The 27500-nt window shown below is 55.2% G+C and overlaps 5 protein-coding genes across 5 annotated transcripts in view; 3 read left to right on the top strand and 2 right to left on the bottom strand.

The window, feature by feature from the left end:
* Positions 1-9268, bottom strand: part of top3a (DNA topoisomerase III alpha) — a 13981-nt gene extending 4713 nt beyond the window's left edge. Inside the window, exons 1-15 of the mRNA XM_056607147.1 lie at positions 8742-9268; positions 8545-8604; positions 8381-8454; positions 8154-8229; positions 7687-7795; positions 7364-7507; positions 6781-6951; positions 6297-6400; positions 4529-4603; positions 3916-3998; positions 2620-2830; positions 2036-2221; positions 1383-1512; positions 294-407; positions 1-68 (exon numbers count right to left, since the gene is read on the bottom strand). The exon at positions 1-68 is cut by the window's left edge and continues 98 nt beyond it. Coding sequence (XP_056463122.1) covers positions 1-68; positions 294-407; positions 1383-1512; positions 2036-2221; positions 2620-2830; positions 3916-3998; positions 4529-4603; positions 6297-6400; positions 6781-6951; positions 7364-7507; positions 7687-7795; positions 8154-8229; positions 8381-8454; positions 8545-8604; positions 8742-8954 — 1818 coding nt within the window. The 5' untranslated portion in view covers positions 8955-9268. The remainder of the gene's footprint in view (positions 69-293; positions 408-1382; positions 1513-2035; positions 2222-2619; positions 2831-3915; positions 3999-4528; positions 4604-6296; positions 6401-6780; positions 6952-7363; positions 7508-7686; positions 7796-8153; positions 8230-8380; positions 8455-8544; positions 8605-8741) is intronic.
* Positions 9269-9457: 189 nt separating this feature from the next.
* Positions 9458-14667, top strand: smcr8a (Smith-Magenis syndrome chromosome region, candidate 8a). The gene is made up of 3 exons (XM_056607499.1): positions 9458-10511; positions 10636-12291; positions 13959-14667. Exons 1-3 carry the CDS (start codon positions 9910-9912, stop codon positions 14410-14412), a joined length of 2712 nt encoding a protein of 903 aa, XP_056463474.1. The 5' UTR covers positions 9458-9909; the 3' UTR covers positions 14413-14667.
* Positions 14668-17812: 3145 nt separating this feature from the next.
* bud31 (BUD31 homolog) lies at positions 17813-19904 on the bottom strand. The gene is made up of 4 exons (XM_056609311.1): positions 19691-19904; positions 19223-19345; positions 18924-19090; positions 17813-18490 (listed from the first exon to the last, which is right to left on the bottom strand). The coding sequence occupies exons 1-4, from the start codon at positions 19782-19784 to the stop codon at positions 18440-18442; spliced, it is 435 nt and encodes a 144-aa protein (XP_056465286.1). The 5' UTR covers positions 19785-19904; the 3' UTR covers positions 17813-18439.
* Positions 19905-22173: 2269 nt separating this feature from the next.
* pdap1b (pdgfa associated protein 1b) lies at positions 22174-26265 on the top strand. The gene is made up of 6 exons (XM_056609298.1): positions 22174-22303; positions 22787-22881; positions 24616-24717; positions 24842-24963; positions 25757-25943; positions 26175-26265. Exons 1-5 carry the CDS (start codon positions 22291-22293, stop codon positions 25935-25937), a joined length of 513 nt encoding a protein of 170 aa, XP_056465273.1. The 5' UTR covers positions 22174-22290; the 3' UTR covers positions 25938-25943; positions 26175-26265.
* A 1168-nt stretch (positions 26266-27433) lies between these two features.
* Positions 27434-27500, top strand: part of shmt1 (serine hydroxymethyltransferase 1 (soluble)) — a 13462-nt gene continuing 13395 nt past the window's right edge. Inside the window, exon 1 of the mRNA XM_056609275.1 lies at positions 27434-27500. This exon is cut by the window's right edge and continues 88 nt beyond it. The gene's annotated coding sequence lies outside the window, so the exon portion shown is untranslated.

The raw sequence follows: 27500 nt of genomic DNA, 5'->3' as shown, positions 1-27500 counted from the left end.
CTTCAGGTCCGCCTCCAGCTCCGAGCGCAGGTTGGGCTTCGACATCTCGTAGCCCATGGAGTTGTAGCCTGCAGGGGGGGGGGATGTTTCATTCAGTGCGTGTGCATCTTTGCCTGTGTATTTGAGTTCATGCGTGTGCGTATGTGTGTGTATGCGTATGTGTGTGTATGAGTATTTGTGTGTTTGCGCGTGTGTGTTTGCACATGTTTGCGGGTGCGCAAACATGTGTGCGTGCGTGTGCGTGTGCGTGCGTGCGTGCGTGCGTGCGTGCGTGCGTGCGTGCGTGTGTGTACCTTCCACCAGGCCCATGCCCAGCTCTCCGGGCAGGAAGCGCTGGTCGGCGGTCAGCCCCACGTACATGCGGCTCTTGATGGTCTCAATATGGTCGGCGTGGGTCGCGTCCGTCCCTGAAACCGTCACAGCAGCACCATGACGCACACCGCACCGGAGGGGAGCTGTAGCAGGCTGCCTGGTCGCCTCTGGGGTCCAGACAGCACTAGAGGATCCTCTAGTGCTGTCTGGACCTCACAGGAGACCAGGCAGCACCAGTAGATCCTCTAGTGCTGTCTGGTCTCCTCTGAGCTCCGGACAGCACCAGTAGATCCTCTAGTGCTGTCTGGTCGCCTCTGGGGTCCAGACAGCACTAGAGGATCCTCTAGTGCTGTCTGGACCTCACAAGAGACCAGGCAGCACCAGTAGATCCTCTAGTGCTGTCTGGTCTCCTCTGAGCTCCAGACAGCACCAGTAGATCCTCTAGTGCTGTCTGGTCTCTCCTCTGAGCTCCAGACAGCACCAGTAGATCCTCTGGTGCTGTCTGGTCTCTCCTCTGAGCTCCAGACAGCACCAGTAGATCCTCTAGTGCTGTCTGGTCTCTCCTCTGAGCTCCAGACAGCACCAGTAGATCCTCTAGTGCTGTCTGGTCTCTCCTCTGAGCTCCAGACAGCACCAGTAGATCCTCTAGTGCTGTCTGGTCTCTCCTCTGAGCTCCAGACAGCACCAGTAGATCCTCTAGTGCTGTCTGGTCTCTCCTCTGAGCTCCAGACAGCACCAGTAGATCCTCTAGTGCTGTCTGGTCTCCTCTGAGCTCCAGACAGCACCAGTAGATCCTCTAGTGCTGTCTGGTCTCCTCTGAGCTCCAGACAGCACCAGTAGATCCTCTAGTGCTGTCTGGACTCCTCTGAGCTCCAGACAGCACCAGTAGATCCTCTAGTGCTGCCTGGTCTCCTCTGAGCTCCAGACAGCACCAGTAGATCCTCTAGTGCTGCCTGGACTCCTCTGAGCTCCAGACAGCACTAGAGGATCCTCTAGTGCTGTCTGGTCTCTCCTCTGAGCTCCAGACAGCACCAGTAGATCCTCTAGTGACGGAGAGGGGGGACCTGTACCGATGCCGTGCTTCTCCATCAGGGCGATGAGGTCGGACTCCGTCAGCAGCTGGGGGGGGCTGGTCTGGCCGTCCACCATCTCGATGGCGGTGGGCTGGAACTGGGAGCCCTGCTGGTACACTGGGATCACCTGCCGGCGCACAGACAGTCAGACACCCCTGGGGACGGCTCCAGGCCCCTCCGATAGGTCAGACCCAGACCCTAGTGAAGCCCCCCGCCTGCTGGGACCGTTGAGTGCCCCCGCCTCCGCGTCAGAGGATCGAGCTTCTGGACCGCTCCCGGCCCACTTCGGACCAATCAAGGCGAAGCATCTCTTCCCTGATTGGTTCAGGGGATCCATCCCGCCCGTCGATCAAAGCAGCGTGAATACAACTCCTGGAGGGAGGGGGCGTGTTTGGGTTGAGCCCCGCCCTCTTCCGCTCACCGATGGTGGCCGCTGCCCCTTAAGGACCACAGCCCCGCCCACCTCTGTGCCCCGCCCATCTCAGTGCTCCGCCCACCTCGGTGCCCCGCCCACCTCAGTGCCCCGCCCACCTCGGTGCCCCGCCCACCTCGGTGCCCCACCCACCTCGGTGCTCCACCCACCTCGGTGCTCCACCCACCTCGGTGCTCCACCCACCTCGGTGCCCCACCCACCTTGGTGCTCCACCCACCTTGGTGCTCCACCTGTCGTAGGGGTACACGTCCAGGTAGTTCCTGGCGATGATCATCAGCCCTGAGGCTGAGAACCTCTCGTGGGCGATGTCGATGTCCACCACCGTCTCCTGCCCCACGGCATCCTGGGAGACGCACGCCAGGAAGTGGCGCACGATGAACTCGTAGACCCGCCCCTCGTTCCCCTGCAGGCCGGGGGGAGAAGCACAGCCAGTGTCAGTCACTGACGGCCTGGGAGGCGGTCCCAAATAGCTCGACCACAGGACTCTTATTGTGAAGGAGCAGTCACTGACGACATGGGAGGCACCACAGGACTCTTATTGTGAAGGAGCACAGTCACTGACGGCCTGGGAGGCACCACAGGACTCTTATTGTGAAGGAGCACAGTCACTGACGGCATGGGAGGCACCACAGGACTCTTATTGTGAAGGAGCATAGTCACTGACGGCATGGGAGGCATCACAGGACTCTTATTGTGAAGGAGCAGTCACTGACGGCCTGGGAGGTACCACAGGACTCTTATTGTGAAGGAGCAGTCACTGACTGCCTGGGAGGCACCACAGGACTCTTATTGTGAAGCTACCTGCAGGTTGGCGCCGTACTTGGTGGGGTGGATGGGGGGGTGGGCCTGGTCCGTCTTCTTGCCCTGCCGGGGGTTGGGGCCCCCGGGCTGCTCCAGGACCCTCTGGGCGAAGGCCCCCCAGGAGGGGCTCTGGGTCTGGTGCTCCACCAGGGGCCCGAGGGCCAGGTCCTTGGGGAAGATGTTGGTCTCTGTGCGGGGGTAGCTGATGAACCTGGGGGGGGACAGGGGGGTCAAAGGTCAACCGGATGGGGCACCACGAGAGCCCAGGGCCGCAGCAGCTTGACACGCTGCTTCTGATTGGACGACACCAGACGCGGTTTATGACGGCGGCCAATGACGTGGTTTGGGGCCGTTTGGGGGGACGTGATGCTAGCCCCCTCTGTGATTGTGTGCATCCTAGCGTGTAAGTGTGTGTGTCGGCCTGTGTGTGTGTCAGTGTTTGTGTGATTGTGTGCATCCTAGCGTGTAAGTGTGTGTGTGTCGGCCTGTGTGTGTGTCAGTGTGTGCGTGCAGACCACTCCCACCCCTGTGTGACCCTCTCAGAGAATCCTCCAGTGTCCCATCAGGCAGGACCGTCTGCTAACCTTTCGATCAATTAACGAAGAAGCCGTTCTCCACAGCGAATGATTCTGACGTGGAACGATCATTGGCCAAACGTCCACAAATATTGTCACAAGTTTCCCGGAAATGCTCAGGACTTTTGAAACGTAAAAACCTGTAATTATCCGGTTCTGTGTAAGAGAAGAGCAGACCGTAAGCCCGGCACATGGGGCCCAGGTACTCTGGGGCCCAGGTACTCTGTTCAAACAGCAGCCCCATCTCCTCCAGTATCCTTCAGTCAGCAGAACAGACGCGCTCTGATGCCCCAGAATAGGTTCTACTGAGGGCCCAGAAGTAGGTCAGCACGCTACGCTGCGACCCCGATGTACTGCAGCCCGGAGGCAGCTGGGGACGGGGTCCTCGTACCCACAGACACCCCTGTGTGGGCGTGTGTGTGTGTGTGTAGGTGTGTGTGTGTATCCTAGTGTGTATCCTAGTGTGCAAGTGTGTGTCTGTTCCAGTGTGTGTATGTGTGTCAGTGTGTGTGTATTTGTGTGTATCATAGTGTGTTTGCACCAGTTTGTGTGTGTTGACCTGTGTCGTGTGTGTACCAGTGTGTGTGTGTCTGCCTACCAGTGTTTGTCTGCCTGTGTGTTTGTGTGTGTCAGTGTTTGTGTGATTGTGTGCATCCTAGCGTGTAAGTGTGTGTGTGTCGGCCTGTGTGTGTGTCAGTGTGTGCGTGCAGACCACTCCCACCCCTGTGTGTAGAGCTTCTCGGCGATCTTCATGGTCTCTTTGGCGTTTATCTTCAGCTTCCGAGACGACAGCTTCTCCATCTCCTGGAGGCCAGAGATAAACGGAGCGCTGTCACCGAGGGTCACGGGATTATCAGGATCTCACACACACACACACACACACACACACACACACACACACACACACACACACACACACACACACACACACACACACACACACACACACACACACACACACACACACACACACACACACACACACGTTACGTTATAACTAGTATAGTTGATATCATAACAGCGTCCTAGCTGAGCAGAACGGAGCTTTGAACGTTTAGTGATATTACCCTCAGATGGTCACAGTTCAGTAGGTGGAGGTGATGGAGGTGGGTAAAGGTGGGTGGAGGTGTGTGGAGGTTGGTGTGGGCGGAGGTGTGTGGAGGTGGGTGGAGGTGTGTGGAGGTGATGGAGGTGGGTGGAGGTGGGTGGAGGTGGGTGGAGGTTGGTGTGGGCGGAGGTGGGTGGAGGTGGGTGGAGGTGGGCGGAGGTGGGTGGAGGTGGGTGGAGGTGGGTGGAGGTGATGGAGTAGGTGGCGTCAGAGCCTCTGTTCTCACCACTGTGTCCAGCGGGAGCGGTCTCCACTTGCTCTTAGGTTTACTCGTTACCGAGGTGACGGTTGCCATGGGATCCTGGGAGGAATAGTTACAGCGCATTCAGACTTCAAACATTTCCAAACACTGTCATTAGTTTAGATAAGTTGGAAACAAGGACGTATTCGCTCCTACGCATGGCACAAATAGTACCTTCACTTCACCAATCAGATCCCAAACGCATCACATACCAAGTGGTTACACCTACACACACGGTCAGAGGACCTCCATCTACACACACGGTCAGGACCCCCCCTCCACCCACACACACGGTCAGAGGACCCCCCTCCATCTACACACACGGTCAGGACCCCCCCACCACCCACACACACGGTCAGGACCCCACCTCCATCTACACACACGGTCAGGACCCCCCCTCCACCCACACACACGGTCAGGACCCCCCCTCCATCTACACACACGGTCAGGACCCCCCCTCCACCCACACACACGGTCAGAGGACCCCCCCTCCACCCACACACACGGTCAGGACCCCCCCACCTCCACCTACACACACGGTCAGGACCCCCCCTCCATCTACACACACGGTCAGGACCCCACCTCCATCTACACACACGGTCAGAGGACACACCTCCATCTACACACACGGTCAGGACCCCCCCACCACCCACACACACGGTCAGGACCCCCCCTCCATCTACACACACGGTCAGGACCCCCCCTCCACCCACACACACGGTCAGAGGACCCCCCCTCCACCCACACACACGGTCAGAGGACCCCCCCTCCATCTACACACACGGTCAGAGGACCCCCCTCCATCTACACACACGGTCAGGACCCCCCCTCCATCTACACACACGGTCAGGACCCCACCTCCATCTACACACACGGTCAGAGGACCCCACCTCCATCTACACACACGGTCAGAGGACCCCACCTCCATCTACACACACGGTCAGAGGACCCCCCCTCCATCTACACACACGGTCAGAGGACCCCCCCTCCATCTACACACACGGTCAGGACCCCCCCTCCATCTACACACACGGTCAGGACCCCCCCTCCATCTACACACACGGTCAGAGGACACACCTCCACCTACACACACGGTCAGAGGACACACCTCCATCTACACACACGGTCAGAGGACCTCCACCTACACACACGGTCAGGACCCCACCTCCATCTACACACACGGTCAGAGGACCCCCCCTCCATCTACACACACGGTCAGGACCCCCCCTCCACCTACACACACGGTCAGAGGACACACCTCCACCTACACACACGGTCAGAGGACCCCCCCTCCATCTACACACACGGTCAGGACCCCCCCTCCACCTACACACACGGTCAGAGGACACACCTCCATCTACACACACGGTCAGAGGACCCCCCCTCCATCTACACACACGGTCAGGACCCCCCCTCCATCTACACACACGGTCAGAGGACCCCCCCTCCATCTACACACACGGTCAGAGGACCCCCCCTCCATCTACACACACGGTCAGAGGACACACCTCCACCTACACACACGGTCAGGACCCCACCTCCATCTACACACACGGTCAGAGGACCCCCCCTCCATCTACACACACGGTCAGGACCCCACCTCCATCTACACACACGGTCAGAGGACCTCCATCTACACACACGGTCAGAGGACCCCACCTCCATCTACACACACGGTCAGAGGACCCCACCTCCATCTACACACACGGTCAGAGGACCCATCTCCATCTACACACACGGTCAGAGGACCCACCTCCATGCACATCTGGTAGAGGACCAGGCAGGCCGTGTGGTTGTAGAGCCGGTTCCTCTTCCAGGTGAACTCCACCTTCTCCTCCTGCTCCATCTCATGAAGCACTGAGACACCGAGGAGAGAGCCACGGTTACTGACCAGGAAGCAGATCCTGCTGCCTGACTTCAGGGTCCTGGGGGGATTGTGGAACTACAGGCTGAGGTGATCATTCATGTTTATATATCTGGGTGTCGATCACATTTGACATGCCGATTAGAGATGCTATAATAAGTATAGAACATCCATCGGTGAAAGCACCAAAATAAACACAACCATAAATGTATTTTTCTAATTGACCACGATGCAAAATAACACCAAATAGTGGAGATTATTATGAACTATTTAAAAACGCTGAAGTCTGTTTCAGCGTTTTGCAGCACTGTGTGTGTGTGTGTGTGTGTGTGTGTGTGTGTGTGTGTGTGTGTGTGTGTGTGTGTGTGTGCACCTTTGATCTTGTAGAAGGTCTCTGGGATGAAGGCCTGGATGGCCTTGAAGCGCTCCACCACGAAGCCCAACGTGGGGAACTGACAGCTGCCGTAGGAGATGAGCTGATTGGCCAACGACGTCGGGAAGATCTTCTGGAGACGCATGGTCTGGAATCGTGTGAAGGACGCCCCTGAGGAGCCCAGAGAACATCGCTGGTCACCCCAGGACCCCAGGACCCCAGGACGGTAGGACACCTCAGAGACATTCAGTATGAGCCACCTCCATCAGTCTCCGAGGAGCCAGTGAGGGGCGGGGGCAGCGGACCACGGCCCTCACTAGACCTGCTGCTCCATCAACACTACAATGGTCTGTTCCTTGGGTCACCAAACCACCAAGGGGCTGGGAGTGTGTGTGTGTGTGTGTGTGTGTGCTTGTGTCTCTGCTTTGTGTCTCTGACTGTGTGTGTGTGTGTGTGTGTGTGTGTATGTCTCTCTGTGTGTGTGTGTGTGTGTGTATGTCTCTCTCTGTGTGTGTGTGTGTGTGTGTGTGTGTGTGTGTGTGTGTGTGTGTGTGTGTGTGTGTGTGTGTGTGTGTGTGTGTACCTATCCTCAGGTCCAGCTCCTGCCGGACGTCGACGGCGTCGCTGACGTTGGCGTCCGGCACGGTGAGCGCCTCGCAGGCGCGGCGGATCGAGTTGGGGGTGATCTCAGAGAACCGAGCGCGGAACACCTGGAGGCTGGGTTTCACTGGACGCGCACACACACACACACACACACACACACAGTCTGAATGGTTGTGTAGAAAGAAGGTGTGTGTGTGTGTGTGTGTGTGTGTGTGTGTGTGTGTGTGTGTGTGTGTGTGTGTGTGTGTGTGTGTGTGTGTGTGTGTGTGTGTGTGTGTGTGTGTGTCTCTGTAAGGCGGCTACCTGCTTTGCAGACGTCGATGACCTCAAAGCCGATGTTCTCTCCCTCGCGGTCGCAGTCGGTCCAGATCACCAGGGCCTGGACAGACCTCACCTCCTTCTCCAGGGAGCGCTGCAGTGAGGAGGAGGGGGAGGAGGGGAGGAGGGGAGGAGGGGGAGGAGGGGGAGGAGGAGGAGGAGGGGGAGGGGGAGGAGGGGGTGGAGGAGGAGGAGGAGGAGGAGGAGGAGGAGGAGGAGGAGGAGGTGTGAATGAGTTTTATCCTATGTCCCTCATAGCAAAACAGTGAACGTGAAAATGGACATTGAGGGAAACAAAGCTTTCCCGCTAAATCACCCGAACCAAAACTGAACAGTGGCTATAATGTGGTTATAAGAAGTTTTATGTTAAAGGCAATAATAGGGAAATCTATTGGCAGTTGACCTGCCAAAATGGAGATCCATTTTATCTGAATAAAAGCCAAGTAGTGTACCTTGATTTGGACCATGTTTTCAGGACAATACTTCTCCACCACAGCATCAAACAGCATCACTGGGTTACAGCTATGCCTGGGGGGCAACACCATAACGACATTTAGAGGACATCATCATGACCCCAACAGTCCTACCTTACGATACCTGCTCCTTCAGGAGATAGGGTACAAACACACGATGAAGTTATTCAAATGTCGTTTGATGAAGGTTGTCATGGCAGCCTTACCATTTTTGGAACGGGGCTTTAAACTCCAAACCGAGCAGGTGTCCGGATACTGACGTCATGGACACGGAGACATTCTGAAAGTGACACGGCGACCTGGTCAACTCAAAGCGGATCAGACAGTGATGGCCAGACACGGGCAGTGGAGCACAGATCAGATCACCCACCTGTCCGAAGAGATGATAGTCATACTCGTAGATCTTATTAAACTTTGACATTCCTTCTCGCTGTAAAACAACAGGAGAAACACAGCCACAGCGTTCAGAACCACACAGCGATAGGTACTCTGATGTGTGAGGTGTATATCAGGGGATCAAGGTAAACAGATATGATTGATCTTTGATCCCATTCAGGAGAAGCATACCCTCCTCGCCCTCCCGTCGGACATGATCTCGGCGATGCACTTGGCGGCGTCGTTCTTCTCCGCCACGCAGAGGACCCGCTGGATCGGAGTCCGCCGGATCATGTCGTCCGCCGGCCGCTGCGGACCCTCCTCACGGGTCGAGCACCACCGGGTCCTTAGGTGCTGTAGTCCGGTCCGAAGCCAAGATCTCCCCGCCGGCCAACGTCCTAACATGCAGTACAGAGGTCAACAGGCGCTGCCTGTCACTGAGCCGGACCTCTGAGCTCCATCAACCTCCTCGGACCGCTAGCTGGAGGCTAACGCTACGGAACGTTAAGTAAAAGTTGTCATAGTAAATACGACCGCAGTAGAGTGGTTTGACAGCTAAAAAAATAACATGTCTCAAGGAAAAAAGGCCATCTAAAGTAGGAGGTATATCGTATTAAAACTTTAGTAAAAGCGTCATGCTGGGTGGTGATGCGCCGGCGACATGTTTACAAAACCCGCGCCGCGTCTGTCAAATACTGCCGTAAAATACCTGTCGTAAAACCAATGTCGCAAAGAGTCGAAAAATCAAAACGTGATTCATATTTAATTCATGGCCTATTGAAAATATAAATTATATATATGTATTGACGAGATGTGCTTTATACAGTCAATAAAGTAATGTAACCATATAAATACGTTAATTTATTTAATAAATATTTTGGACGGAAGTCTCACGTGACACGACCACGGCCAGCTGGGTAAACATGGCGTCCGGACGGGGGTCGCTTCGCGGCTCTGTGAAAAATGCTGTATTTTAATTTGAATGCGATTCGTGCTTTTTATAAAATGTATCCAGCAATGGTTCATGAAAATCAAGACGGATTATCCCATTGACGCCGCCGCTCCTCGGTTCCTCTAGACGGACGTAGCCTTCAGCCCACCGTGGGGATCACTGCAGGCTGATTGCTTTGATTTATGCCAGCTGACTGTATTAACTGTATTTCACCACCACCCCATGAATGTTGCCTTTTAACATGTTAGCTTCGGCTGCTTGTTCTGCCTATTGCTGCTGAACCTCTATAGCCGAACAGGATGTACAGAGCGGGATCATTCGACAGAACAGCGAATGGACTCTGATCTGACAGCTCCAGTCGTGCGGTACGTGCTGTGAGGTTCTGATGCTTTGCTTCCCCTCTTCATTATGATCGGCTCACCGGACGTGGTGGCTCTGACTAGAGAAGATGAGAATGGGGAAGAGAACGCCGACCCCCTGGCTCTGCCCGACGAGTTCTCCGTGCCTCTGTACCCCCACGCCAACTCCAACCCCTGGGCCAAGACCTCGTACGCTAAGTTCACCAAAGACTTCATCCTCATCTCGGAGTTCTCGGAGCAGGTCGGCCCGCAGCCTCTGCTCACCATCCCCGACGACCCCACGGTTTGTGGCACCTTCGACCTCAACTACTTCTCCCTGCGGATCATGTCGGTAGATTACCAGGCGTCGTTCGTGGGCCACCCGCCAGGGAGCGGCTACCCGCGACTCAGCTTCGTGGAGGACTCGCGGGTGGTGCTCGGGGACTCGAAGGAAGGGGCGTTCGCCTACGTCCACCACCTCACGCTGTATGACCTGGAGGCGCGGGGCTTCGTGCGGCCCTTCTGCATGGCCTACGTGTCCGCGGACGAGCGGAAGATCATGATGCAGTTCGAGGAGCTGAGCCAGCGCTTCTCGCAGGCGTCCGAGTGCCTGAAGGCCGGCAACAGGAGAGCGTTCGCCAAGGAGCTGCAGAGGAAGCTGCAGGACCTGGAGTGAGTGTTCCTGTCCTGGGGGTGATGAGTCTGTGTGTGATGGATGATCTGGTTTGTTCTCTCAGCTCGTTGTGCATGGAGCTCATGTGCCCCTGATGACTGATGATGTGTCTCCCCCCCCCAGGTACACCCGCTTGGTGCTGCGGAAGGAGGAGGGGCTCCAGAGGGAGGCGGCCCCCCCGGGGATCTACTCCTCCCAGGTGGTGGAGAAGGCTAACGAGCTGGCCAACGTGGAGAAGAGCATCTACGAGCACCGGGACCTGCTGCGGCAGATCAGCTCGTACCCGGGGCGCCCCCGCCGGGACCCCCAGGCCGCGCCCTGCCCCCGCTGCCTCACCGAGGGGACGCGCGGCTACGAGGACCTGCTGGAGAAGTACGCCACGCTGGACCACGCCCTGCGGCCCGACGGCCCGGGGGCCGCGGGGCGCAACGGGGAGGGGCCCGGGGAGGGGGAGGAGGGCGTGGGGCGCCGGCCGTCCTACACCCCCCAGCTCATCAAGGCCAAGTCCCCCAAGTGCTTCGACAAGCGGCTGAAGACGCTGTCGGAGCTGAGCGAGAGCCGCTTCCACGCGGCGACGCTGGACCTGCTGCGCGGCACGGAGCGCCTCTTCAGCGGCGACCTCTGCTACCAGTACAGCCGGCGGCTGGACCGGGCGCTGCGCAGGAAGCAGCAGGCCACCAACTTCCTGTTTGAGGAGGACCCGGGGGAGGACGTGGGGGGCGACGGGGAGACGGCGAGGCCGGCCTGCGCTCTGAGCCACGCCGGCGACGGGCCCTGGCCCCCGCGGCCCCCGCCCATCGTGCTGTGTCCTCTGGCGCTGGAGCTGGATGCCCTGCGGCCGCCGGGGCCCCTGGACCCGGCGGCGTGGGAGGGGCCCCTGCGGCCGGAGCGGAGCCGCCCGGAGTCGTCTCCCTCGGACCGGACCCCGGAGACCTCGGAGGACACCAAGTGCAGCTTCAGCAGCGAGCGCAGCGCCGAGGGCCCCGGGAGGCCCCGGGACCAGGTCCGGAGCCCGGCCAGCGCCCGGTCCGACCCCGCCGACCCCGACCTGCTCTTTGACCCCGACCTGACCCCTGAGAGGCAGAGCACCAGCGAGGGCACGGAGACCACGGGCGGGGAGGACGAGGCGGAGAACGGGGGCGACCGGACCCCCGCGTCCCCGCAGGGGGCCCCCGCCCTGCAGACGGACCTGGAGGCGGCGCTGGGGCAGATGGACGCGGCGTGCTGCATGGCCCAGGATGCCTTCCTGTACGAGGGCTCGCTTGGGGACGCCGCGTCGGACGCCGGGCTGGACGGGCCGCCGGCCGCCGTGGTCAGCCAGGAGCCCCAGGCCTCACCCGCGCTGCAGGGGGCCTACGCCGTGGGCCCCCCCCAGGCGGAGCCCCCCGCCGTGGGGCCGGGCCTGCCCCCGGTGGTAGGGGGCGGGGCCACGGACGACGGCTCGGACCGCACGGTCAGCGCCTCGGCGGGGTCGGACCGGGCGGGGTCGCCGCCGTGCTACGGGGGGGGCGTGACCCTGCGGCAGAGGAAGAGGGCGGGGCAGGGCGCGCTGCGCTTCGTGCGGCAGTACCCCTTCGCGCTGCAGGCGCTGTGGTGCCTGCTGAGTGGCCGCACCCTGGTGGTGCTGGGCTCCGACGAGGCCCGCGTGCGGCGGATGGTGTCCGCCCTGGCGCTGTTCGTGCCGGGCCCCGGGCCCCGCGGGGAGAGGGTCCAGGCCTGGCTGTCCTGCACCCCCAGCCTCGCCGACCTGCACCGCTGGAAACTCATCGGGCTGCAGAGGTAAGACCCACGCCGCCCCCTAGGGGCCGAACGGGGAACGGGGATCAGGTCAACCCATCAGCTCCAGATCCAACCGCTTCACTCTAACGTCTGTCTGCAGTGCGTGTTCACTCAGGGAGCGCGGTCATTTTTATTTTACAGGTGTGTGTGTGTGTGTGTGTGTGTGTGTGTGTGTGTTTAAACCAGCGCGATCCTACTTATCGAGATGCATTATGTTAAAATTCTCCCTTCACAGACTGTTGACCAATAAGGACCAATCGTATTGCCTGCAACAGTTGGCAATACGAGCCCCCCCCCCCCCCCCCCCCCCCCCCCGCTGGGTCAACCCCCCCCCCCTCCTGCTGGGTCTACTCCCCCCCCCCCCCCCCTCCTGCTGGGTCTACTCCCCCCCCCCCTCCTGCTGGGTCTACTCCCCCCCCCCCTCCTGCTGGGTCTACTCCCCCCTTCCCCCCCGTTGCTCTGCCCTTTCCCTCCCGCCCGCCCGCGGAGATAGAGAGATGGTCTCAGTACCTCCTCATCACGACCTGGAGGAGGCAGCCATAACGTTTCTCTACAGTGCAGTAGCTAACCATAACGTGTGACCCATAACGTTTCTCTATAGTGCAGTAGCTAACCATAACGTGTGACCCATAACGTTTCTCTATAGAGCAGTAGCTAACCATAACGTGTGACCCATAACGTTTCTCTATAGTGCAGTAGCTAACCATAACGTGTGACCCATAACGTTTCTCTATAGAGCAGTAGCTAACCATAACGTGTGACCGATAACGTTTCTCTACAGTGCAGTAGCTAACCATAACGTGTGACCCATAAAGTTTCTCTATAGTGCAGTAGCTAACCATAACGTGTGACCCATAACGTTTCTCTATAGAGCAGTAGCTAACCATAACGTGTGACCCGTGTTTCGATACTTGGCCTTCCTCCAACGCCGCACTCTGAGGTCAGAGTTCATGAGCTTTGGTTCAGACGTTAGCGTTGAGCAATAGGTCTGATCTGTGTACGGCTGTAACACTGGCTCTCCTCTGGTCTCTCCTCTCCTCTCTCCTCTGGTCTCTCCTCTCTCCCCCGGTCTCTCCCCCGGTCTCTCCCCCGGTCTCTCCCCCGGTCCCTCCCCCGGTCCCTCCTCTGGTCTCTCCCCCGGTCTCTCCCCCGGTCTCTCCTCTGGTCTCTCCTCTCCTCTCTCCCCCGGTCTCTCCTCTGGTCTCTCCCCCGGTCTCTCCTCTGGTCTCTCCCCGGTCTCTGGTCTCTCCCCCGGTCTCTCCGCTGGTCTCTGGTCTCTCCCCCGGTCTCCCCTCTGGTCTCTCCTCTGGTCTCTCCTCTGGTCTCTCCTCTGGTCTCTCCCCCGGTCTCTCCTCTGGTCTCTCCCCCGGTCTCTCCTCTGGTCTCTCCGCTGGTCTCTGGTCTCTCCCCCGGCCTCCCCTACGGTCTCTCCTCTGGTCTCTCCTCTGGTCTCTCCTCTGGTCTCTCCTCTGGTCTCTCCTCTGGTCTCTCCTCTGGTCTCTCCTCTGGTCTCTCCTCTGGTCTCTCCCCCGCTCTCTCCGCTGGTCTCTGGTCTCTCCCCCGGCCTCCCCTCCGGTCTCTCCCCCGGTCTCTCCTCTGGTCTCTCCCCCGCTCTCTCCGCTGGTCTCTGGTCTCTCCCCCGGCCTCCCCTCCGGTCTCTCCCCCAGGCTGGCGTCGCCGCTGGGCTCCAGTGGGCTCCACTCCCTGACGCGCTACAGTCGCTACCTGTCGGTCCTGGACGCGGACCAGAAGACGCTGCGCTGCCCGCCGTACCGCGGCACGCTGCTGGCCAACATGGCGGACCACCGCACCTCGCTGCGCCGCGGCTCCACCTACTTCCTGCACGTGCAGAGCGCCCTGGGCGGCCTGGCCTCCAAGGCCTTCCTGCTGGCCTTCACCCACCACCTGCACCTGCCCGTGGGCCCCGGCGAGGGCCCCGAGGCGGTGGAGGCCCGGCGCCGCGGCTTCCTGCAGGAGCAGCTGGGCCTGGGGCCCCAGGACGGCCAGGTGCTGCTCTACCTCAGCGGGCTCGTCACGCAGCACTACCTGGGCCCCCCCCCCGACGCCGCCCCCCCCGCCTTCTCCTTCGGCTACACCGCCAGCCTTTTGTACAAGATCTGACCCCCGGGGGCGGGGCCACGCCCTCACAGGCCACGCCCTCACAGGCTACGCCCTCACAGGCCACGCCCTCACAGGCCACGACTATCCATAGGCTTTTAATGGACATGAGGGATTTTTTTATAGCAAGACTTTTCTTTGTTTTTTTAACTTGGGTTTTAGTCACTTGCTTTCAGGTTCCACTTGATACGAGCCGATATGTTATCTAATCCACTGCTATTCGCCCTTTGCTCTCTCTCTCTACCTCTCTCTCTCTCTCTCTCTCTCTCTCTCTCTCTCTCTCTACCTCTCTACCTCTCTCTCTACCTCTGTCTGTCTCTACCTCTCTCTGTCTCTCTCTCTGTCTCTACCTCTCTCTCTCTCTCTCTGTCTCTGTCTCTCTGGTCTTTCTACTTTTTCCACTCTTGGCGTGAAAGGGCATGGACACACAACACGAGAGTGTGTGTGTGTGTGTGTGTGTGTGTGTGTGTGTGTGTGTGTGTGTGTGTGTGTGTGTGTGTGTGTGTGTGTGTGTGTGTGTGTGTGTGTGTGTGTGCCGCCCCACTTTGTTTGAATTCAATTGTGTTGTGATTGAGCCTCATGGCTCTCATGCAGTCATTGGACTACTGGCCATTTCTGAAGTCGAATGCAATCATTCAAAACAGTTTAATCAATACAGAGCGGGGAGAGCAGAGATTGCTGATTACAGCTTTAAAGCGATGTGATCACTGTTTCAGACCCCATAAGATCCCTTTCTGCTGAATGATTGTTTGAATGGAGCCACGGTCTCTGAATAGAGTGAGCTCGCCTTGTTACACTGTGTCTCGTTGGGGCTCGAGGACCCGTGGAAAGGAACGTTTAAAGCCTTGGAAACTCAACTCTTCTTCATGTGTTTTTAAGCTTTTCATATTTGTGGTTTCCTGTTCATCCATTTTACATCACACTTTTTTTATCCAAGCGCAACACACACGCACGTGCACACAAACATATCTACACACATGCACGCACACACAAACACGAACATACACCCACGCACGTGCACACACAAACATATATATATATACACACACAAGCTGATACGTGCACACAAGAAACCTGTAAACACACTTGCACACACAAACGTATACAAACAAGCACACATGCGCACACACAAACATATATACACATGTACGCACGCACACACATAATACACACATGCACACGCAGTGTAAGACAACTGCTAGTTTTGTTGTGGAGGTTGTAGTTGTGGGTTTTGTGATGAGTGTGACCTGTTTGTTGTGATGCTGAACCGCTGCCCATGGTTCCTTGGTGAAGATGCATGAGGAGTTGTGTGTTTGTGTTTGTGTGTATGTGTGTACGTGGTGCTTTGTGTGGATTGGTCCCTGTCTAATGTAAATGTGATATTGCATGCTCAGAGGAAGCCCTGTTGTCACGTGCACACGCACACGACGCCGGGTAGCTGTCGGAATATTCCCACCCGTCGAGCGTCGTCACGGTTACCCCATACCCACGCAGCCTATCGTATGGCAGCAGAGGAGGTGCTGTGCCCGGACCCTCGGTGGTCCCGGACCCTCGGTGGTCCCGGACCCTCGGTGGTCCCGGACCCTCGGGGGTCCCGGGCCCTCGGGGGTCCCGGGCCCTCGGGGGTCCCGGGCCCTCGGGGGTCCCGGGCCCTCGGGGGTCCCGGGCCGTTGTGTGTGAGCGTCGTGGAGTCAGCATGAGACCGTCTTGTTCCGCAGGGGGAATGCAGTCAATGTGAAACCATATCCTTCTGTTGTGATGCTTCCATTAGGCTGACGGGACAATAGGAGGTGAGAGAGTACAACTCCTGTAGTTGTTATTTGATAATACAAAGATAATGTTGCCTGTGGGCCGTGTCTGTACAGATACAGTTGTGTCTACACATCCACCTACATTTTTGGAAGGCCAACCTTTTCACAATCATCCCAACTTGGTCAAGCTGGGACCTTTAGAGGCCTTTTCTTTTACTGTTGTTTTTTATTTATTTTAACATTCAATAACAAATGATGCACTGTTTTTTTTTGTCAGTGAATCTTTTTTGGGTTGGGCTGACACCCCTGCGTTTGAATCGATGTCGGACTTTGGTTTCAGTAAGAACACTATTTTAATTCTTATCTGGTGTATTGTCTCCTTTTCCCTGGAGCTGAGAGATCAAGATCATTCCTTCTTGCTACTGACCAACCAGATACTTCATTTAGAGGTTTGTCACCTTCCCAAAGTACTTTTTAAATGTTTTCACAGTGCCATGACCCTCCTTCACATTCCTGTTCAAGTCCTTCCTATTTCATCAACATTGTTGGAATGCACCTTAACTCAAGCTTTAACTTTATTTTTGCCGCACTGTATATCTTAAAGGGCTCACAGACTAAAGATGGCTCTAAGGACCTCACTGGGTTCTTATTGTGCAATCAACCTACCACCACGATACAGAACACAACACATGGGCTTACGTCTGTCTTACCGCTGTGTTACGCAGTAATGAAACATGCCTGCACTTATGTTAACGGACAAGTATTTTGTCCAATTACATTCCTCTGTTGAAGAAAAGCTTTGAGAGAAGCTTTGTCCCGCCCCCACCTGCTTCATGAGGACACCTACAGAACGCCGTTGGATTGGGCCTTCATGCTTTCCTATTTCGTTTTTTACGTGGGGGGATGTTCCAAAGTCCACTGTGTCGTCCCCTGGGTCGTCTCTAACCCTAATATGTAGAATGTAATCTGAATAAGCCATACCACTTTGTGCTCAATATTGACTCATTAGTCAGCATTTGACTTTTTTTTTGTATTACACCTGTAAAACCTTTTCATTTAGATGAAGGCCCTCTTGGGTTTAGACCAATATTGTTTTCTTGAAGACATTCTGTATATTTATGGACGCAGTCTAGTAGTATTGATATTCGTTTGTCACATTAAATTATTTATAGCCATGGTTTGTTGATGTCCTGTCAGCATATCTGTTCAGTCGGCAGCTGATGGATCTCATTGATGCCAAGACCAACTTCAGATCCTATTAAAGATCACCTGCTCGGCTGTACCCGTCTCTGGTCTCCTTCAGTGATCAATGTCCCTCAAACTGACTTTGCCTAAGGGCGACAGCACCAGCGGAGATGCAGGTAATCGTGTAGCACCTCTGATAGTCGACACATCCTCACCGCTAACTGAATACTTTATCGCCCGTTCTCAGGACCCGACGCTCAGGAGCCCGTTTGCTCATTCCAGCAAAGTTTGTTTTTATCTAGATATTAAATTCAGTGTGGATATGAAACGGAACTCTTGTGATTGGTAAAGATTGTAAACGGATCCAGAAATGAATATGAAATATTTAATCTACCATTGCCAAAGGCAACTACTCAATACAAAATGAGCACTGGTAACACACACACACACACACACACACACACCCAACAGTGTCAAAACTGGAAAGGAAGCATTTTTTTTATTTAAAATTGTTACAAGGATAACGAAAAAAAGAAACAGGCAACCACAAAACAAACTAACCCCCCACCCCCCCTCAAATTAAACATAATAAAATGCCCTGATGACGTCACAGTGTTTCCTGACTGGAATGACGAGTCTGGTCCAAAAGCAACTTAATCCATCTGGACAGAATCCCCCATCGACTGTTTTAAATTTGAAAGCTGCTGGCGCCGTCAGGAGAAACGGAAGCAGCAACTCAGAGATCCCCGCGTTAACCCGACTCTGAATCAACACACGGCAAGATGCAAGACGGTGGCGTCCGGGTTTCTACCGGAAGGCCAACCGGGTTCCACCCTGTCAGCGATGGGCTTCAGATTCATGGGCTCAGCCTCGTGTCTGAATCAGTCTAACTGGAGGTCATTATGGGATGGTTGGGGTTAATGGCGGGGGGGGGGGGGGGGGGGGGGGGGGGTCTAGGGGGTTTCTGCACCAGGCCACTTTCCACCAATGCCAGCTCGCTCCAGCGTTGTGAGAGCACACAGGAGGGGGGGGGGGGCGAGCCCTGATGTCCCATCGATGAAAAAACAAAAAGGAGGAACCAGAAGGCGGCGGGCTCAACCGGAGCAGCCTCTGCATCCGCAGTGAGTGCACTCGATGATCCTCCCCTGGGGAGACAGACGGTCAGGGGGTCAGACAGACGGTCAGGGGGTCAGACAGACGGTCAGGGGGTCAGACAGACGGTCAGGGGGTCAGACAGACGGTCAGGGGGTCAGACAGACCGTCAGGGGGTCAGACAGACCGTCAGGGGGTCAGACAGACCGTCAGGGGGTCAGACAGACCGTCAGTACCTTTTAGATTCCCTCTATAATCGCTCCTAAACGCTCTTAAAAGACACACAGTTTCTTAAAAGACAAAGTGCAACTATCCAAAAACCGTTGACCATTTTCTGTAACCATGGTGCGTTCCTATAATAGTATCTATGTCTAATAGTATGAATAGTATCTAATGTCAATATAATTGAAGAACAATTGCCACATGATGGCGATAGCACTTCCTGCAGTATAAGCCTATTCTGACAAGAGCGACCATAAGACTTACCACTTCCAGCTTGCTCTTGGGGACTCTGCAGATGCAGTTGGTTCCAAAGTTTGTGTCCCTGGTCTGGATGCAGCGCAGGCAGCACAGGTTCTCGTAGCCCTGTTTCTTCCACTTGGCGATCAGATTCTTGTCTGCATAGCCCTCCTTTATGCAGTACTCATACAGCTCTAGAGGAACAGGGGAAAGGCGCGTTACTACATAACGATGCAATTAAAAGTCGGGATTTTAAAGAATAACTAAACAATTGCCTGGTACTTCATCTTGGGGTGTGTTTGGAGGGTTGCGTTAATGAGCCTCACCCCGGCTGATGGCCTTCCGCTTGTAGAAGAGGTCGAAGATGTATCGGCTCCGCTGGTGATGCAGCCGGAAGATCGGCCACAGCGACTCCACCTTCCGCTTGCCCTCGTGCGGCTCCGTCTCAGCTGCGGCACAAAACAAAAACACTGACCCCCCGATCTGCCACCGCACCGTCCAAAGGGACTTCTGTGCAAATGTAGCGGACTTCTTCCATGTAAACGTTGTTTAAATGATCGTGTTTACGGCTGTAGTCATGAGAGCAGCAGCCGCTACAGCACAATGGAACAGTTCAAATAAAGATGAACGACTTGTAAATGTGTTGGGGACAGGCGAGGACCGAGTGGGATCTCTAGTAGGCATGAGGTGACGAGTGTGTCTCGGAGTGAATCTCTGATCAACATTACCTCCGTGATGCTGAAGGCCTCACCGCGGTCCGCCACCACTAGTGATGAACAACGAGCCGTTCTTACCTTCTCTCATCTTCTGGTCCAACTCGTCCAAGGTCGGCTCGATGAGCTCCCAGCCGTCCGGCGGCGGCTTCCTGCTTCTCTTTACTTTGGGCATGGCTCTAAAAGGTTAAAAGGAATATTTCAAGAAATGTTGGAGTCTTCTCGTCCCTTTTGTAGAACTGCGGCGGCCCTGCAATAAAACGTCACTCGGGGTCCTTCCTGGGCATAGTCGCTTGTTCTTCTTCTTCTTTTAATTTCCGGCAGTCTGTATGCCTTTGCGGCACATTGCTGCCACCCACAGGACAACAAATAAATAACCACACAAACAAACAAAGAAAATAAATAAATATATATATATATTTCAAATAGATTATTCCTATGTCCATAGGAATAATCCAGTGGTCGTTATGAAATCCAGGACAGTTGTTATAGTCCTAGGCTGATTCTCAAGGGGATTTAGAAGGCTCTTTAGTGTATCCGGTGTTGTGCCCAGGCTTTCCACTGCCGCATACAGATGTTCCCTCTGTCGGGTTAGTCCAGTACATTCCATCAGGATATGTTTTACTGTTTGCCTGTTTTTTTACACACTCTGCATAGTCCATTTTCATGTTTCCCAAGTTTTTGTAAGTCCCATGCGAGTCGGCAATGCCCCAGCCTCAGTCTGGTCATCATGACTGTATGCCGCCTTTCCTTTCCCAAAAGACACTGGCTCTTTGTGACTCTATTCTGCCAGCTGTAGTAATGCCTCCCCCTCCTTATCCCACTCCTCCTGCCACACAGCCATGAGGTTCTTTATGATGATTGAGATTGACCTACACTCCGTTAACCCCAGCCTCACTTTAACATCCACATCTTCCCTTCTTAAAGCCCTTTCTGCTGCCCCATCAGCTAGCTCATTCCCCTCTATCCCCACATGAACCCCACTGACTCTCCCGCCTGCTCAATCCTGTGCATCAGGGTAAGAAGCTCCACCATGAGGTCCAACCTGGCTCCAAGCCCTCCCTCCCTCAATGTGATCAGCACTGAAGCAGAGTCAGAGCATATCACAACTGGCCCCGGCCTCACCTCCTCCACCCACTGCATAGCCCAGATTATAGCAAGCAGCTCTGTGGTGTAAACTGAAACCCCCTCAGACAGTCGCCTATATATGACAACATCCAAATCTGGGATGCAAAAAGCAAACCCAGACTTCCCAGTCCTTGTGTCTTGAGCCCCATCAGTGTATGTACTGTATGTACATATGCATATGCACGTATGCACCTTCCAAAGCCAGCTCCCCCACATTCTCCCCTTGATGTCCCCTTCATTTACAGATATACTGCATTGCCAGCTTAGACCTTCTGATACCCAATGGGGTCTCCCCCATTTCCACAAGTAAGGCTGCGATTGGGGTGGAAGGGAAGGCCCCACAGACGACTCTCAGTGCCTTTGCCTGCACTACTTAATCTCTTGAGAATATTTTTGCTGCCGTCTCGTAACACAAACACCCATAGTCCATCCTCGATCTGACCATTGCCCTGTAACTCATCATCGGTGTATCCTGGACATCACCCCACAAACCTCCCGATAGGGACCGCATGACATTTATAACTTTACCACACTTGCTCACGATACTGTCTACATGGTTTTTAATAAAAAAATGTCCCATGCAAGTTTTTATTTTTTCACTCAGTTTGCTTATTGCCAAATACAACATATTTAGTTTTTTCCGTTGAAATCTTAAATCCCCACCTGCTTCCCCATTCCATTATTTTATTTAATGACTCTTGGATTTTCTCTGTTATGTGTTTGATGTTTTCCCAAACCTCGAAAGTATTGGAAAATGATCACTACCCATTGAGTACCTGTCCATATTGTCTCATTCTCCTACCCTTGCGTATTCACTGGATGCTAATGCTAAATCTATGCATGAAACTGCCCCCGTCTTAATTTCAAACCTAGTTGGCCTGCCATCATTCATACATACTAAACCATATTTGTCCATAAAATCCTCCATTGTGCTCCCATTCGTATCTTTCATCCTGCTTCCCCACAAAGGGTTATGTGCATTAAAGTCACCAAGCCAAATAACTGGTGCCCCTATCTGTTCCATAATCTCTTCCAAATCTATCAGGCATGGTCGCTTGAAATGTGCATCATCATCTTTATAAGCAACATGCATTGATGTAAATTGCGTCGTAGAAATCATAGATAATCACCTGAATATAAGTTATTTAACACTGTGTCACTATGACTGTATAAATATCGTTATTATGTTATCAGATCAAAACTGTTGTCTTTCTCGTGTGCTTTGCGTGTTGCATCAGGTTAGTAGTCGATACAACTGCCTGTTGAGAAATAACAGTCTATCGCTCTGGAATTTGGAATTCAAAAAATTTATGATATTTCCAATCATTTCATTGAAATACATGCTTTCATTGATTTAAAAAAAGTACATTTGTCCTAATGAAAGTACCCCCGTGTTCAGTACATCAAACTTTTCTACAAGGCGTATCATTGGCCCACCCAGACCGTACGTGAGCAGACCTCAGTGTTTTTAGCAGCTGTCAGTCGGGCTGACTCTTCACATTACAGCTTTCTCTTCATATTCACTCAAACAGGTTCAGACGTTACTGAGCAGGATGCCGAAAGGAGGTAAGACTGACCCTATAAAATACAATCCACCGTGGATCTGATCTTCTAGTTAAGAGAAGAAGGTTTTATGATGCTAACGTGAGACCCAGAGTCTGTCATGCTGGCGGTCTGTCAGACTTCACGTGGCTTCATGTGTAATAATTAGTAACAGTATTAACAGTAGCAGTAACAGTTTTAACAGTATCAGTAGTAATAGTAGTAGCAGTTACAGTAGTAACACTACTGTAGTAACAGCACTAACACTAACAGTAATATAACTAAAAGTAACAGTGCCAGTAACAGTTTAGTTCACCATAATGTGGGTTTGTGAGCACATATATTGTCACGTGCCAGGTCTCCATGGTGATATGACGGATGTCTGTGGTTATAGATCATATATTAGTGTGTATTTATATAGAATATGTACTTATAAATAATTTGTATTTTTGTATAATATGTATTTGTAAATAATAAGTATTTATATCAATTTTTCCCCCGACTAAGGGGCCAAGAAGGGCAGCCATAAGGGACGCATGCGGACATACACCAGCCCTGAGGAGATCGACGCGCAGATGAAAGAGGAGAAGGAGAGGAAGGAGGTAGGAGAGGAGGCGAGGAGAGGAGGGGAGGAGGGGAGGTGAGAGGAGAGGAGGGGAAGGGCGGCCATAAGGGACGCATGCGGACATACACCAGCCCTGAGGAGATCGACGCCCAGATGAAAGAGGAGAAGGAGAGGAAGGAGGTAGGAGAGGAGGCGAGGAGAGGAGGAGAGGAGGGGAGGAGGGGAGTGGAAGAGAGGAGGGGAGGAGAGGAGGAGGTAGGAGGAGAGGAGAGGAGGGGAGGTGAGAGGAGAGGAGGGGAAGGGCGGCCATAAGGGACGCATGCGGACATACACCAGCCCTGAGGAGATCGACGCCCAGATGAAAGAGGAGAAGGAGAGGAAGGAGGTAGGAGAGGAGGAGAGGAGGAGGAGAGGAGGAGAGGAGGGGAGGTAGGAGAGGAGGCGAGGAGAGGAGGAGAGGAGGGGAGTGGAAGAGAGGAAGAGAGGAGAGGAGAGGAGAGGAGAGGAGAGGAGAGGAGAGGAGGGGAGGGAAGAGAGGAGAGGAGGGGAGGAGGGGAGGGGAGGGGAGGTAGGAGGAGAGGAGAGGAGAGGAGGTAGGAGAGGAGGCGAGGAGAGGAAGAGAGGAGGAGAGGGGAAGAGAGGAGGGGAGAGGAGGGGAGGTAGGAGGAGAGGAGGAGAGGAGGGGAGTGGAAGAGAGGAGGGGAGGAGAGGAGAGGAGAGGAGGAGAGGAGGGGAGGAGAGGAGGGGAGAGGAGGAGAGGAGGGGAGTGGAGGAGAGGAGAGGAGGTAGGAGGAGAGGAGGGGAGGTAGGAGGAGAGGAGAGGAGGTAGGAGGAGAGGAGGGGAGGTAGGAGGAGAGGAGAGGAGGGGAGGAGAGGAGAGGAGGTAGGAGGAGAGGAGAGGAGGGGAGGGGAAGAGAGGAGGGGAGGAGGGGAGGTAGGAGGAGAGGGGGAGGGGAGGAGAGGAGGGGAGGTAGGAGGACAGGAGGGGAGGTAGGAGGTAGGAGGAGGAGAGGAGGGGAGGTAGGAGGGGAGGTAGGAGGAGAGGAGGGGAGGTAGGAGGAGAGGGGGAGAGGAGGAGAGGAGGGGAGGTAGGAGGACAGGAGGGGAGGTAGGAGGTAGGAGGAGGAGAGGAGGGGAGGTAGGAGGAGAGGGGGAGAGGGGGAGAGGAGGAGAGGAGGGGAGGTAGGAGGGGAGGTAGGAGGAGAGGAGGGGAGGTAGGAGGAGAGGGGGAGAGGAGGAGAGGAGGGGAGGTAGGAGGACAGGAGGGGAGGTAGGAGGTAGGAGGAGGAGAGGAGGGGAGGTAGGAGGAGAGGGGGAGAGGAGGAGAGGAGGGGAGGGAGGAGGACAGGAGGGGAGGTAGGAGGAGGAGAGGAGGAGAGGAGGGGAGGAGAGGAGGAGGTAGGAGGAGAGGAGAGGAGGGGAGAGGAGGTAGGAGGTCTGTGTGTGGGTCATGTGACCGGCTGGTTAACGCCGTCTCTGTGTGTGGGTCAGGTGACTGACTGTCTCTCTGGGTCAGGTGACTGACCGTCTCTCTGGGTCAGGTGACTGACCGTCTCTCTGGGTCAGGTGACTGACTGTCTCTCTGGGTCATGTGACTGACCGTCTCTCTGGGTCAGGTGACTGACCGTCTCTCTGGGTCATGTGACTGACCGTCTCTCTGGGTCAGGTGACTGACTGTCTCTCTGGGTCAGGTGACTGACCGTCTCTCTGGGTCATGTGACTGACCGTCTCCGGGTCATGTGACCGTCTGGTTCCTCCCTAACCCTCACAGACGGAGACGGAGAGCGGGGGGGCGGGCGCTCAGCCCGACGGCGTGGAGGAGCAGCTCCCGGGCTCCGGGTCTGAGGACAGCGACGATGACGAAGGCTCCCAGGTACCCCTGCTCTTCCTCCCTGTTCTTCAGGCCGGTGCTCGTGGTGACGCGTCGAGGTCTGGACCCGCGCTGACCCCCGGCGTACCCCATCAGCCCCTCTGATGAACACATGCTCTGTTTGCAGAAGAAGAGAGGCGGCGTGGAGGGGATGATCGAGATCGAGAACCCCAACAGGATCGTCCAGAAGTCCAAGAAGGTGACGCAGATAGAGATGGACGAGCCCAAGACCCTATCCAGGAGAGAGAGGTAACACACACACACACACACACACACACACACACACACACACACACACACACACACACACACACACACACACACACACACACACACACACACACACACACACACACACACACACACACACACTGCAGATGCTCCATGCGTCTGTGTTAAGCCCACAGTCTTATCTAATCTGTGGTACTTATTCCTTGTTTTTCTTGTACTGGTTGTTAGGTTAGGGTATAACTGTTGTCTCTAGTGGTCAGAGGCCGTTCACTAAAGTGGGCAAAAGGAATCCATATTTAAACCGTCTTTAGAAGCCTCTGGTTCTCTCTAACGCGTGGTGGCTGAGCGGTCCGGTGTGGGCGGTCCGGTCCGGTCCGGGCGGTCCGGTCCGGGCGGTCCGGTCCGGTCCGGGTGGTCCGGTCCGGGCGGTCCGGTCCGGTCTTGGTGTTCCGGTCCGGTCCGGTCCGGTCCGGTCCGGTCCGGTCTTGGTGTTCCGGTCCGGGCGGTCCGGTCCGGTCCGGTCCGGGCGGTCTGGTCCGGTCCGGGCGGGTCTGGTCCGGTCCGGGCGGGTCCGGTCCGGGCGGTCCCGTCCGGGCGGTCCGGTCCGGGCGGTCCGGTCTTGGTGTTCCGGTCCGGTCCGGGCGGTCCCGTCCGGGCGGTCCGGTCCGGTCCGGTCTTGGTGTTCCGGTCCGGTCCGGGCGGTCCGGTCCGGTCCGGTCTTGGTGTTCCGGTCCGGTCCGGGCGGTCCGGTCCGGGCGGCCCGGTCTCTCTAGACGGGGACCAACACGCCTCCTCTCATGTCCTCCGTCAGGGAGGAGCTGGAGAAGCAGAAGGCCAAGGAGCGCTACATGAAGATGCACCTGGCGGGGAAGACGGACCAGGCCAAGGCGGACCTGGCCCGGCTCGCCATCGTCAGGAAGCAGCGGGAGGACGCCGCCAAGAAGAAGGAGGAGGAGAAGAAGAGGGCAGCGGCTGGGAAGGCGGCCAAGTGATCCACGGTACCTTCTGCTGCCCCGTGGACCAATCAGATCAGGGCTCGGCTCATGGCGGGCATATTGAGATAGATGTTGGTATTCAACTTACCTGTGTGTGTGTGTGTGTGTGTGTGTGTGTGTGTGTGTGTGTGTGTGTGTGTGTGTGTGTGTGTGTGTGTGTGTGTGTGTGTGTGTGTGTGTGTGTGTGTGTGTGTGTGTGTGTGTGTGTGTGTGTGTGTGTGTGTGTGTGTCCAGGCAGCAGGACACTCCGTGGCAGCAGCAGCCCACAGAGAGACCCCCCCTCTCTGAAGGACCCCAGTGTCCTGACCAGCGCACGATGGACTGGTACCTCCTCTGAAGAGAACCTCCAAAGCATTTTACTGTAACATAAGAACATTCAGAGGCCCGTTGAACAGGGGCTTTGATATATTTTTTTGGAATGGAATATTTGCTTCGTTGCTCCTCCCAAGAAGAACGGCCGGGATTGGAGACACCTTACCCCTATCCTGGGAATGACCCCCCAAGCCTGGGAACGAACCCCTAAGCCTGGGAACGAACCCCCAAGCCTGGGAACGAACCCCTAAGCCTGGGAACGAACCCCCAAGCCTGGGAACGAACCCCTAAGCCTGGGAACGAACCCCCAAGCCTGGGAACGAACCCCTAAGCCTGGGAACGAACCCCCAAGCCTGGGAACGAACCCCCAAGCCTGGGAACGAACCCCCAAGCCTGGGAACGAACCCCCAAGCCTGGGAAGGACACCATGCCCACCGTGGTGGTAACACACTGATCCCCTCACCATGCTGCAAGCCAGGTTTCTCAGTGAACTTTGGTTTATTTTTTCATTTGGATTTTGCATTGTATATAACTCAACTAAATGAATATTTCAGATGAATATATAAACAGTAAAAATGTGAATATTGTCTGTTCTCTTGTCCTTTTTCTTGGGTACCCTTCAGCATGGACTCCTCATGTTAATACTGCAGCCATTTGAATCTACAACAATGCTGGTTCAAGATTTCATCTGAAAAAAACATACAATTTACATTGGTTGTGTATTAATAAACACATCATAATGCAAAAAGCTTCATATTATCTTAAGCCCTGGTAACATTTATAGGTTGTGTTGTAGTGAGGTAAAAGGAGAAACAGTAGACCAGGACGACTGGTGATGAATACATGACGACTGGTGATGAATACATGACGACCACAGCCTCTGCCGTGAGGACACACAACAGGTTTAGGCCGTTTGTCAATGTTGGTCATTGACAAATATCTTTGATCTGGACAATCAGCTTTGTTCACTCTTTGTCCAACATTTGAAAACCCACAATTCAGAACGCTCTGTTTTGTACGCTATCGAGGTTCTGCGTTCTTTCACCTGACATGCGGACATTCACCCTTAACCAAAAGTACAACGGGCAAATATAGGTAGCTATAATTCCTAATAATATCAACATAGTAGACCTTAACCCGTTTGGGTGACCCAAGGGGACCGCGTCACACACACGAGGACCCCGCGTCCCGCCTCCTGCAGGTTGATTGGTGGAGGTTGGGTGGAGGTTTGTTGGTTGGGTGGAAGTT

This window comes from Gadus chalcogrammus, chromosome 2 (assembly GCF_026213295.1).
Source record: "Gadus chalcogrammus isolate NIFS_2021 chromosome 2, NIFS_Gcha_1.0, whole genome shotgun sequence".
Classification (NCBI taxonomy): domain Eukaryota; kingdom Metazoa; phylum Chordata; class Actinopteri; order Gadiformes; family Gadidae; genus Gadus; species Gadus chalcogrammus.
This window is presented reverse-complemented; position numbering and strand designations above follow the sequence as displayed.

Bases quoted from the DNA above. Each gene is read 5' to 3' on its own strand.
- smcr8a (XM_056607499.1), top strand. From the start codon at position 9,910: ATGATCGGCTCACCGGACGTGGTGGCTCTGACTAGAGAAGATGAGAAT. The intron at 10,512-10,635 runs GTGAGTGTTCCT...TCCCCCCCCCAG, and splicing joins AGGAAGCTGCAGGACCTGGA to GTACACCCGCTTGGTGCTGC. The intron at 12,292-13,958 runs GTAAGACCCACG...TCTCTCCCCCAG, and splicing joins AAACTCATCGGGCTGCAGAG to GCTGGCGTCGCCGCTGGGCT.
- bud31 (XM_056609311.1), bottom strand. From the start codon at position 19,784: ATGCCCAAAGTAAAGAGAAGCAGGAAGCCGCCGCCGGACGGCTGGGAG. The intron at 19,091-19,222 runs GTGAGGCTCATT...CTGTTCCTCTAG, and splicing joins GCGGAAGGCCATCAGCCGGG to AGCTGTATGAGTACTGCATA. The intron at 18,491-18,923 runs GTAAGTCTTATG...CTGTCTCCCCAG, and splicing joins CCAAGAGCAAGCTGGAAGTG to GGGAGGATCATCGAGTGCAC.
- pdap1b (XM_056609298.1), top strand. The intron at 22,882-24,615 runs GTAGGAGAGGAG...TAACCCTCACAG, and splicing joins AGGAGAAGGAGAGGAAGGAG to ACGGAGACGGAGAGCGGGGG. The intron at 24,718-24,841 runs GTACCCCTGCTC...CTCTGTTTGCAG, and splicing joins ACGATGACGAAGGCTCCCAG to AAGAAGAGAGGCGGCGTGGA.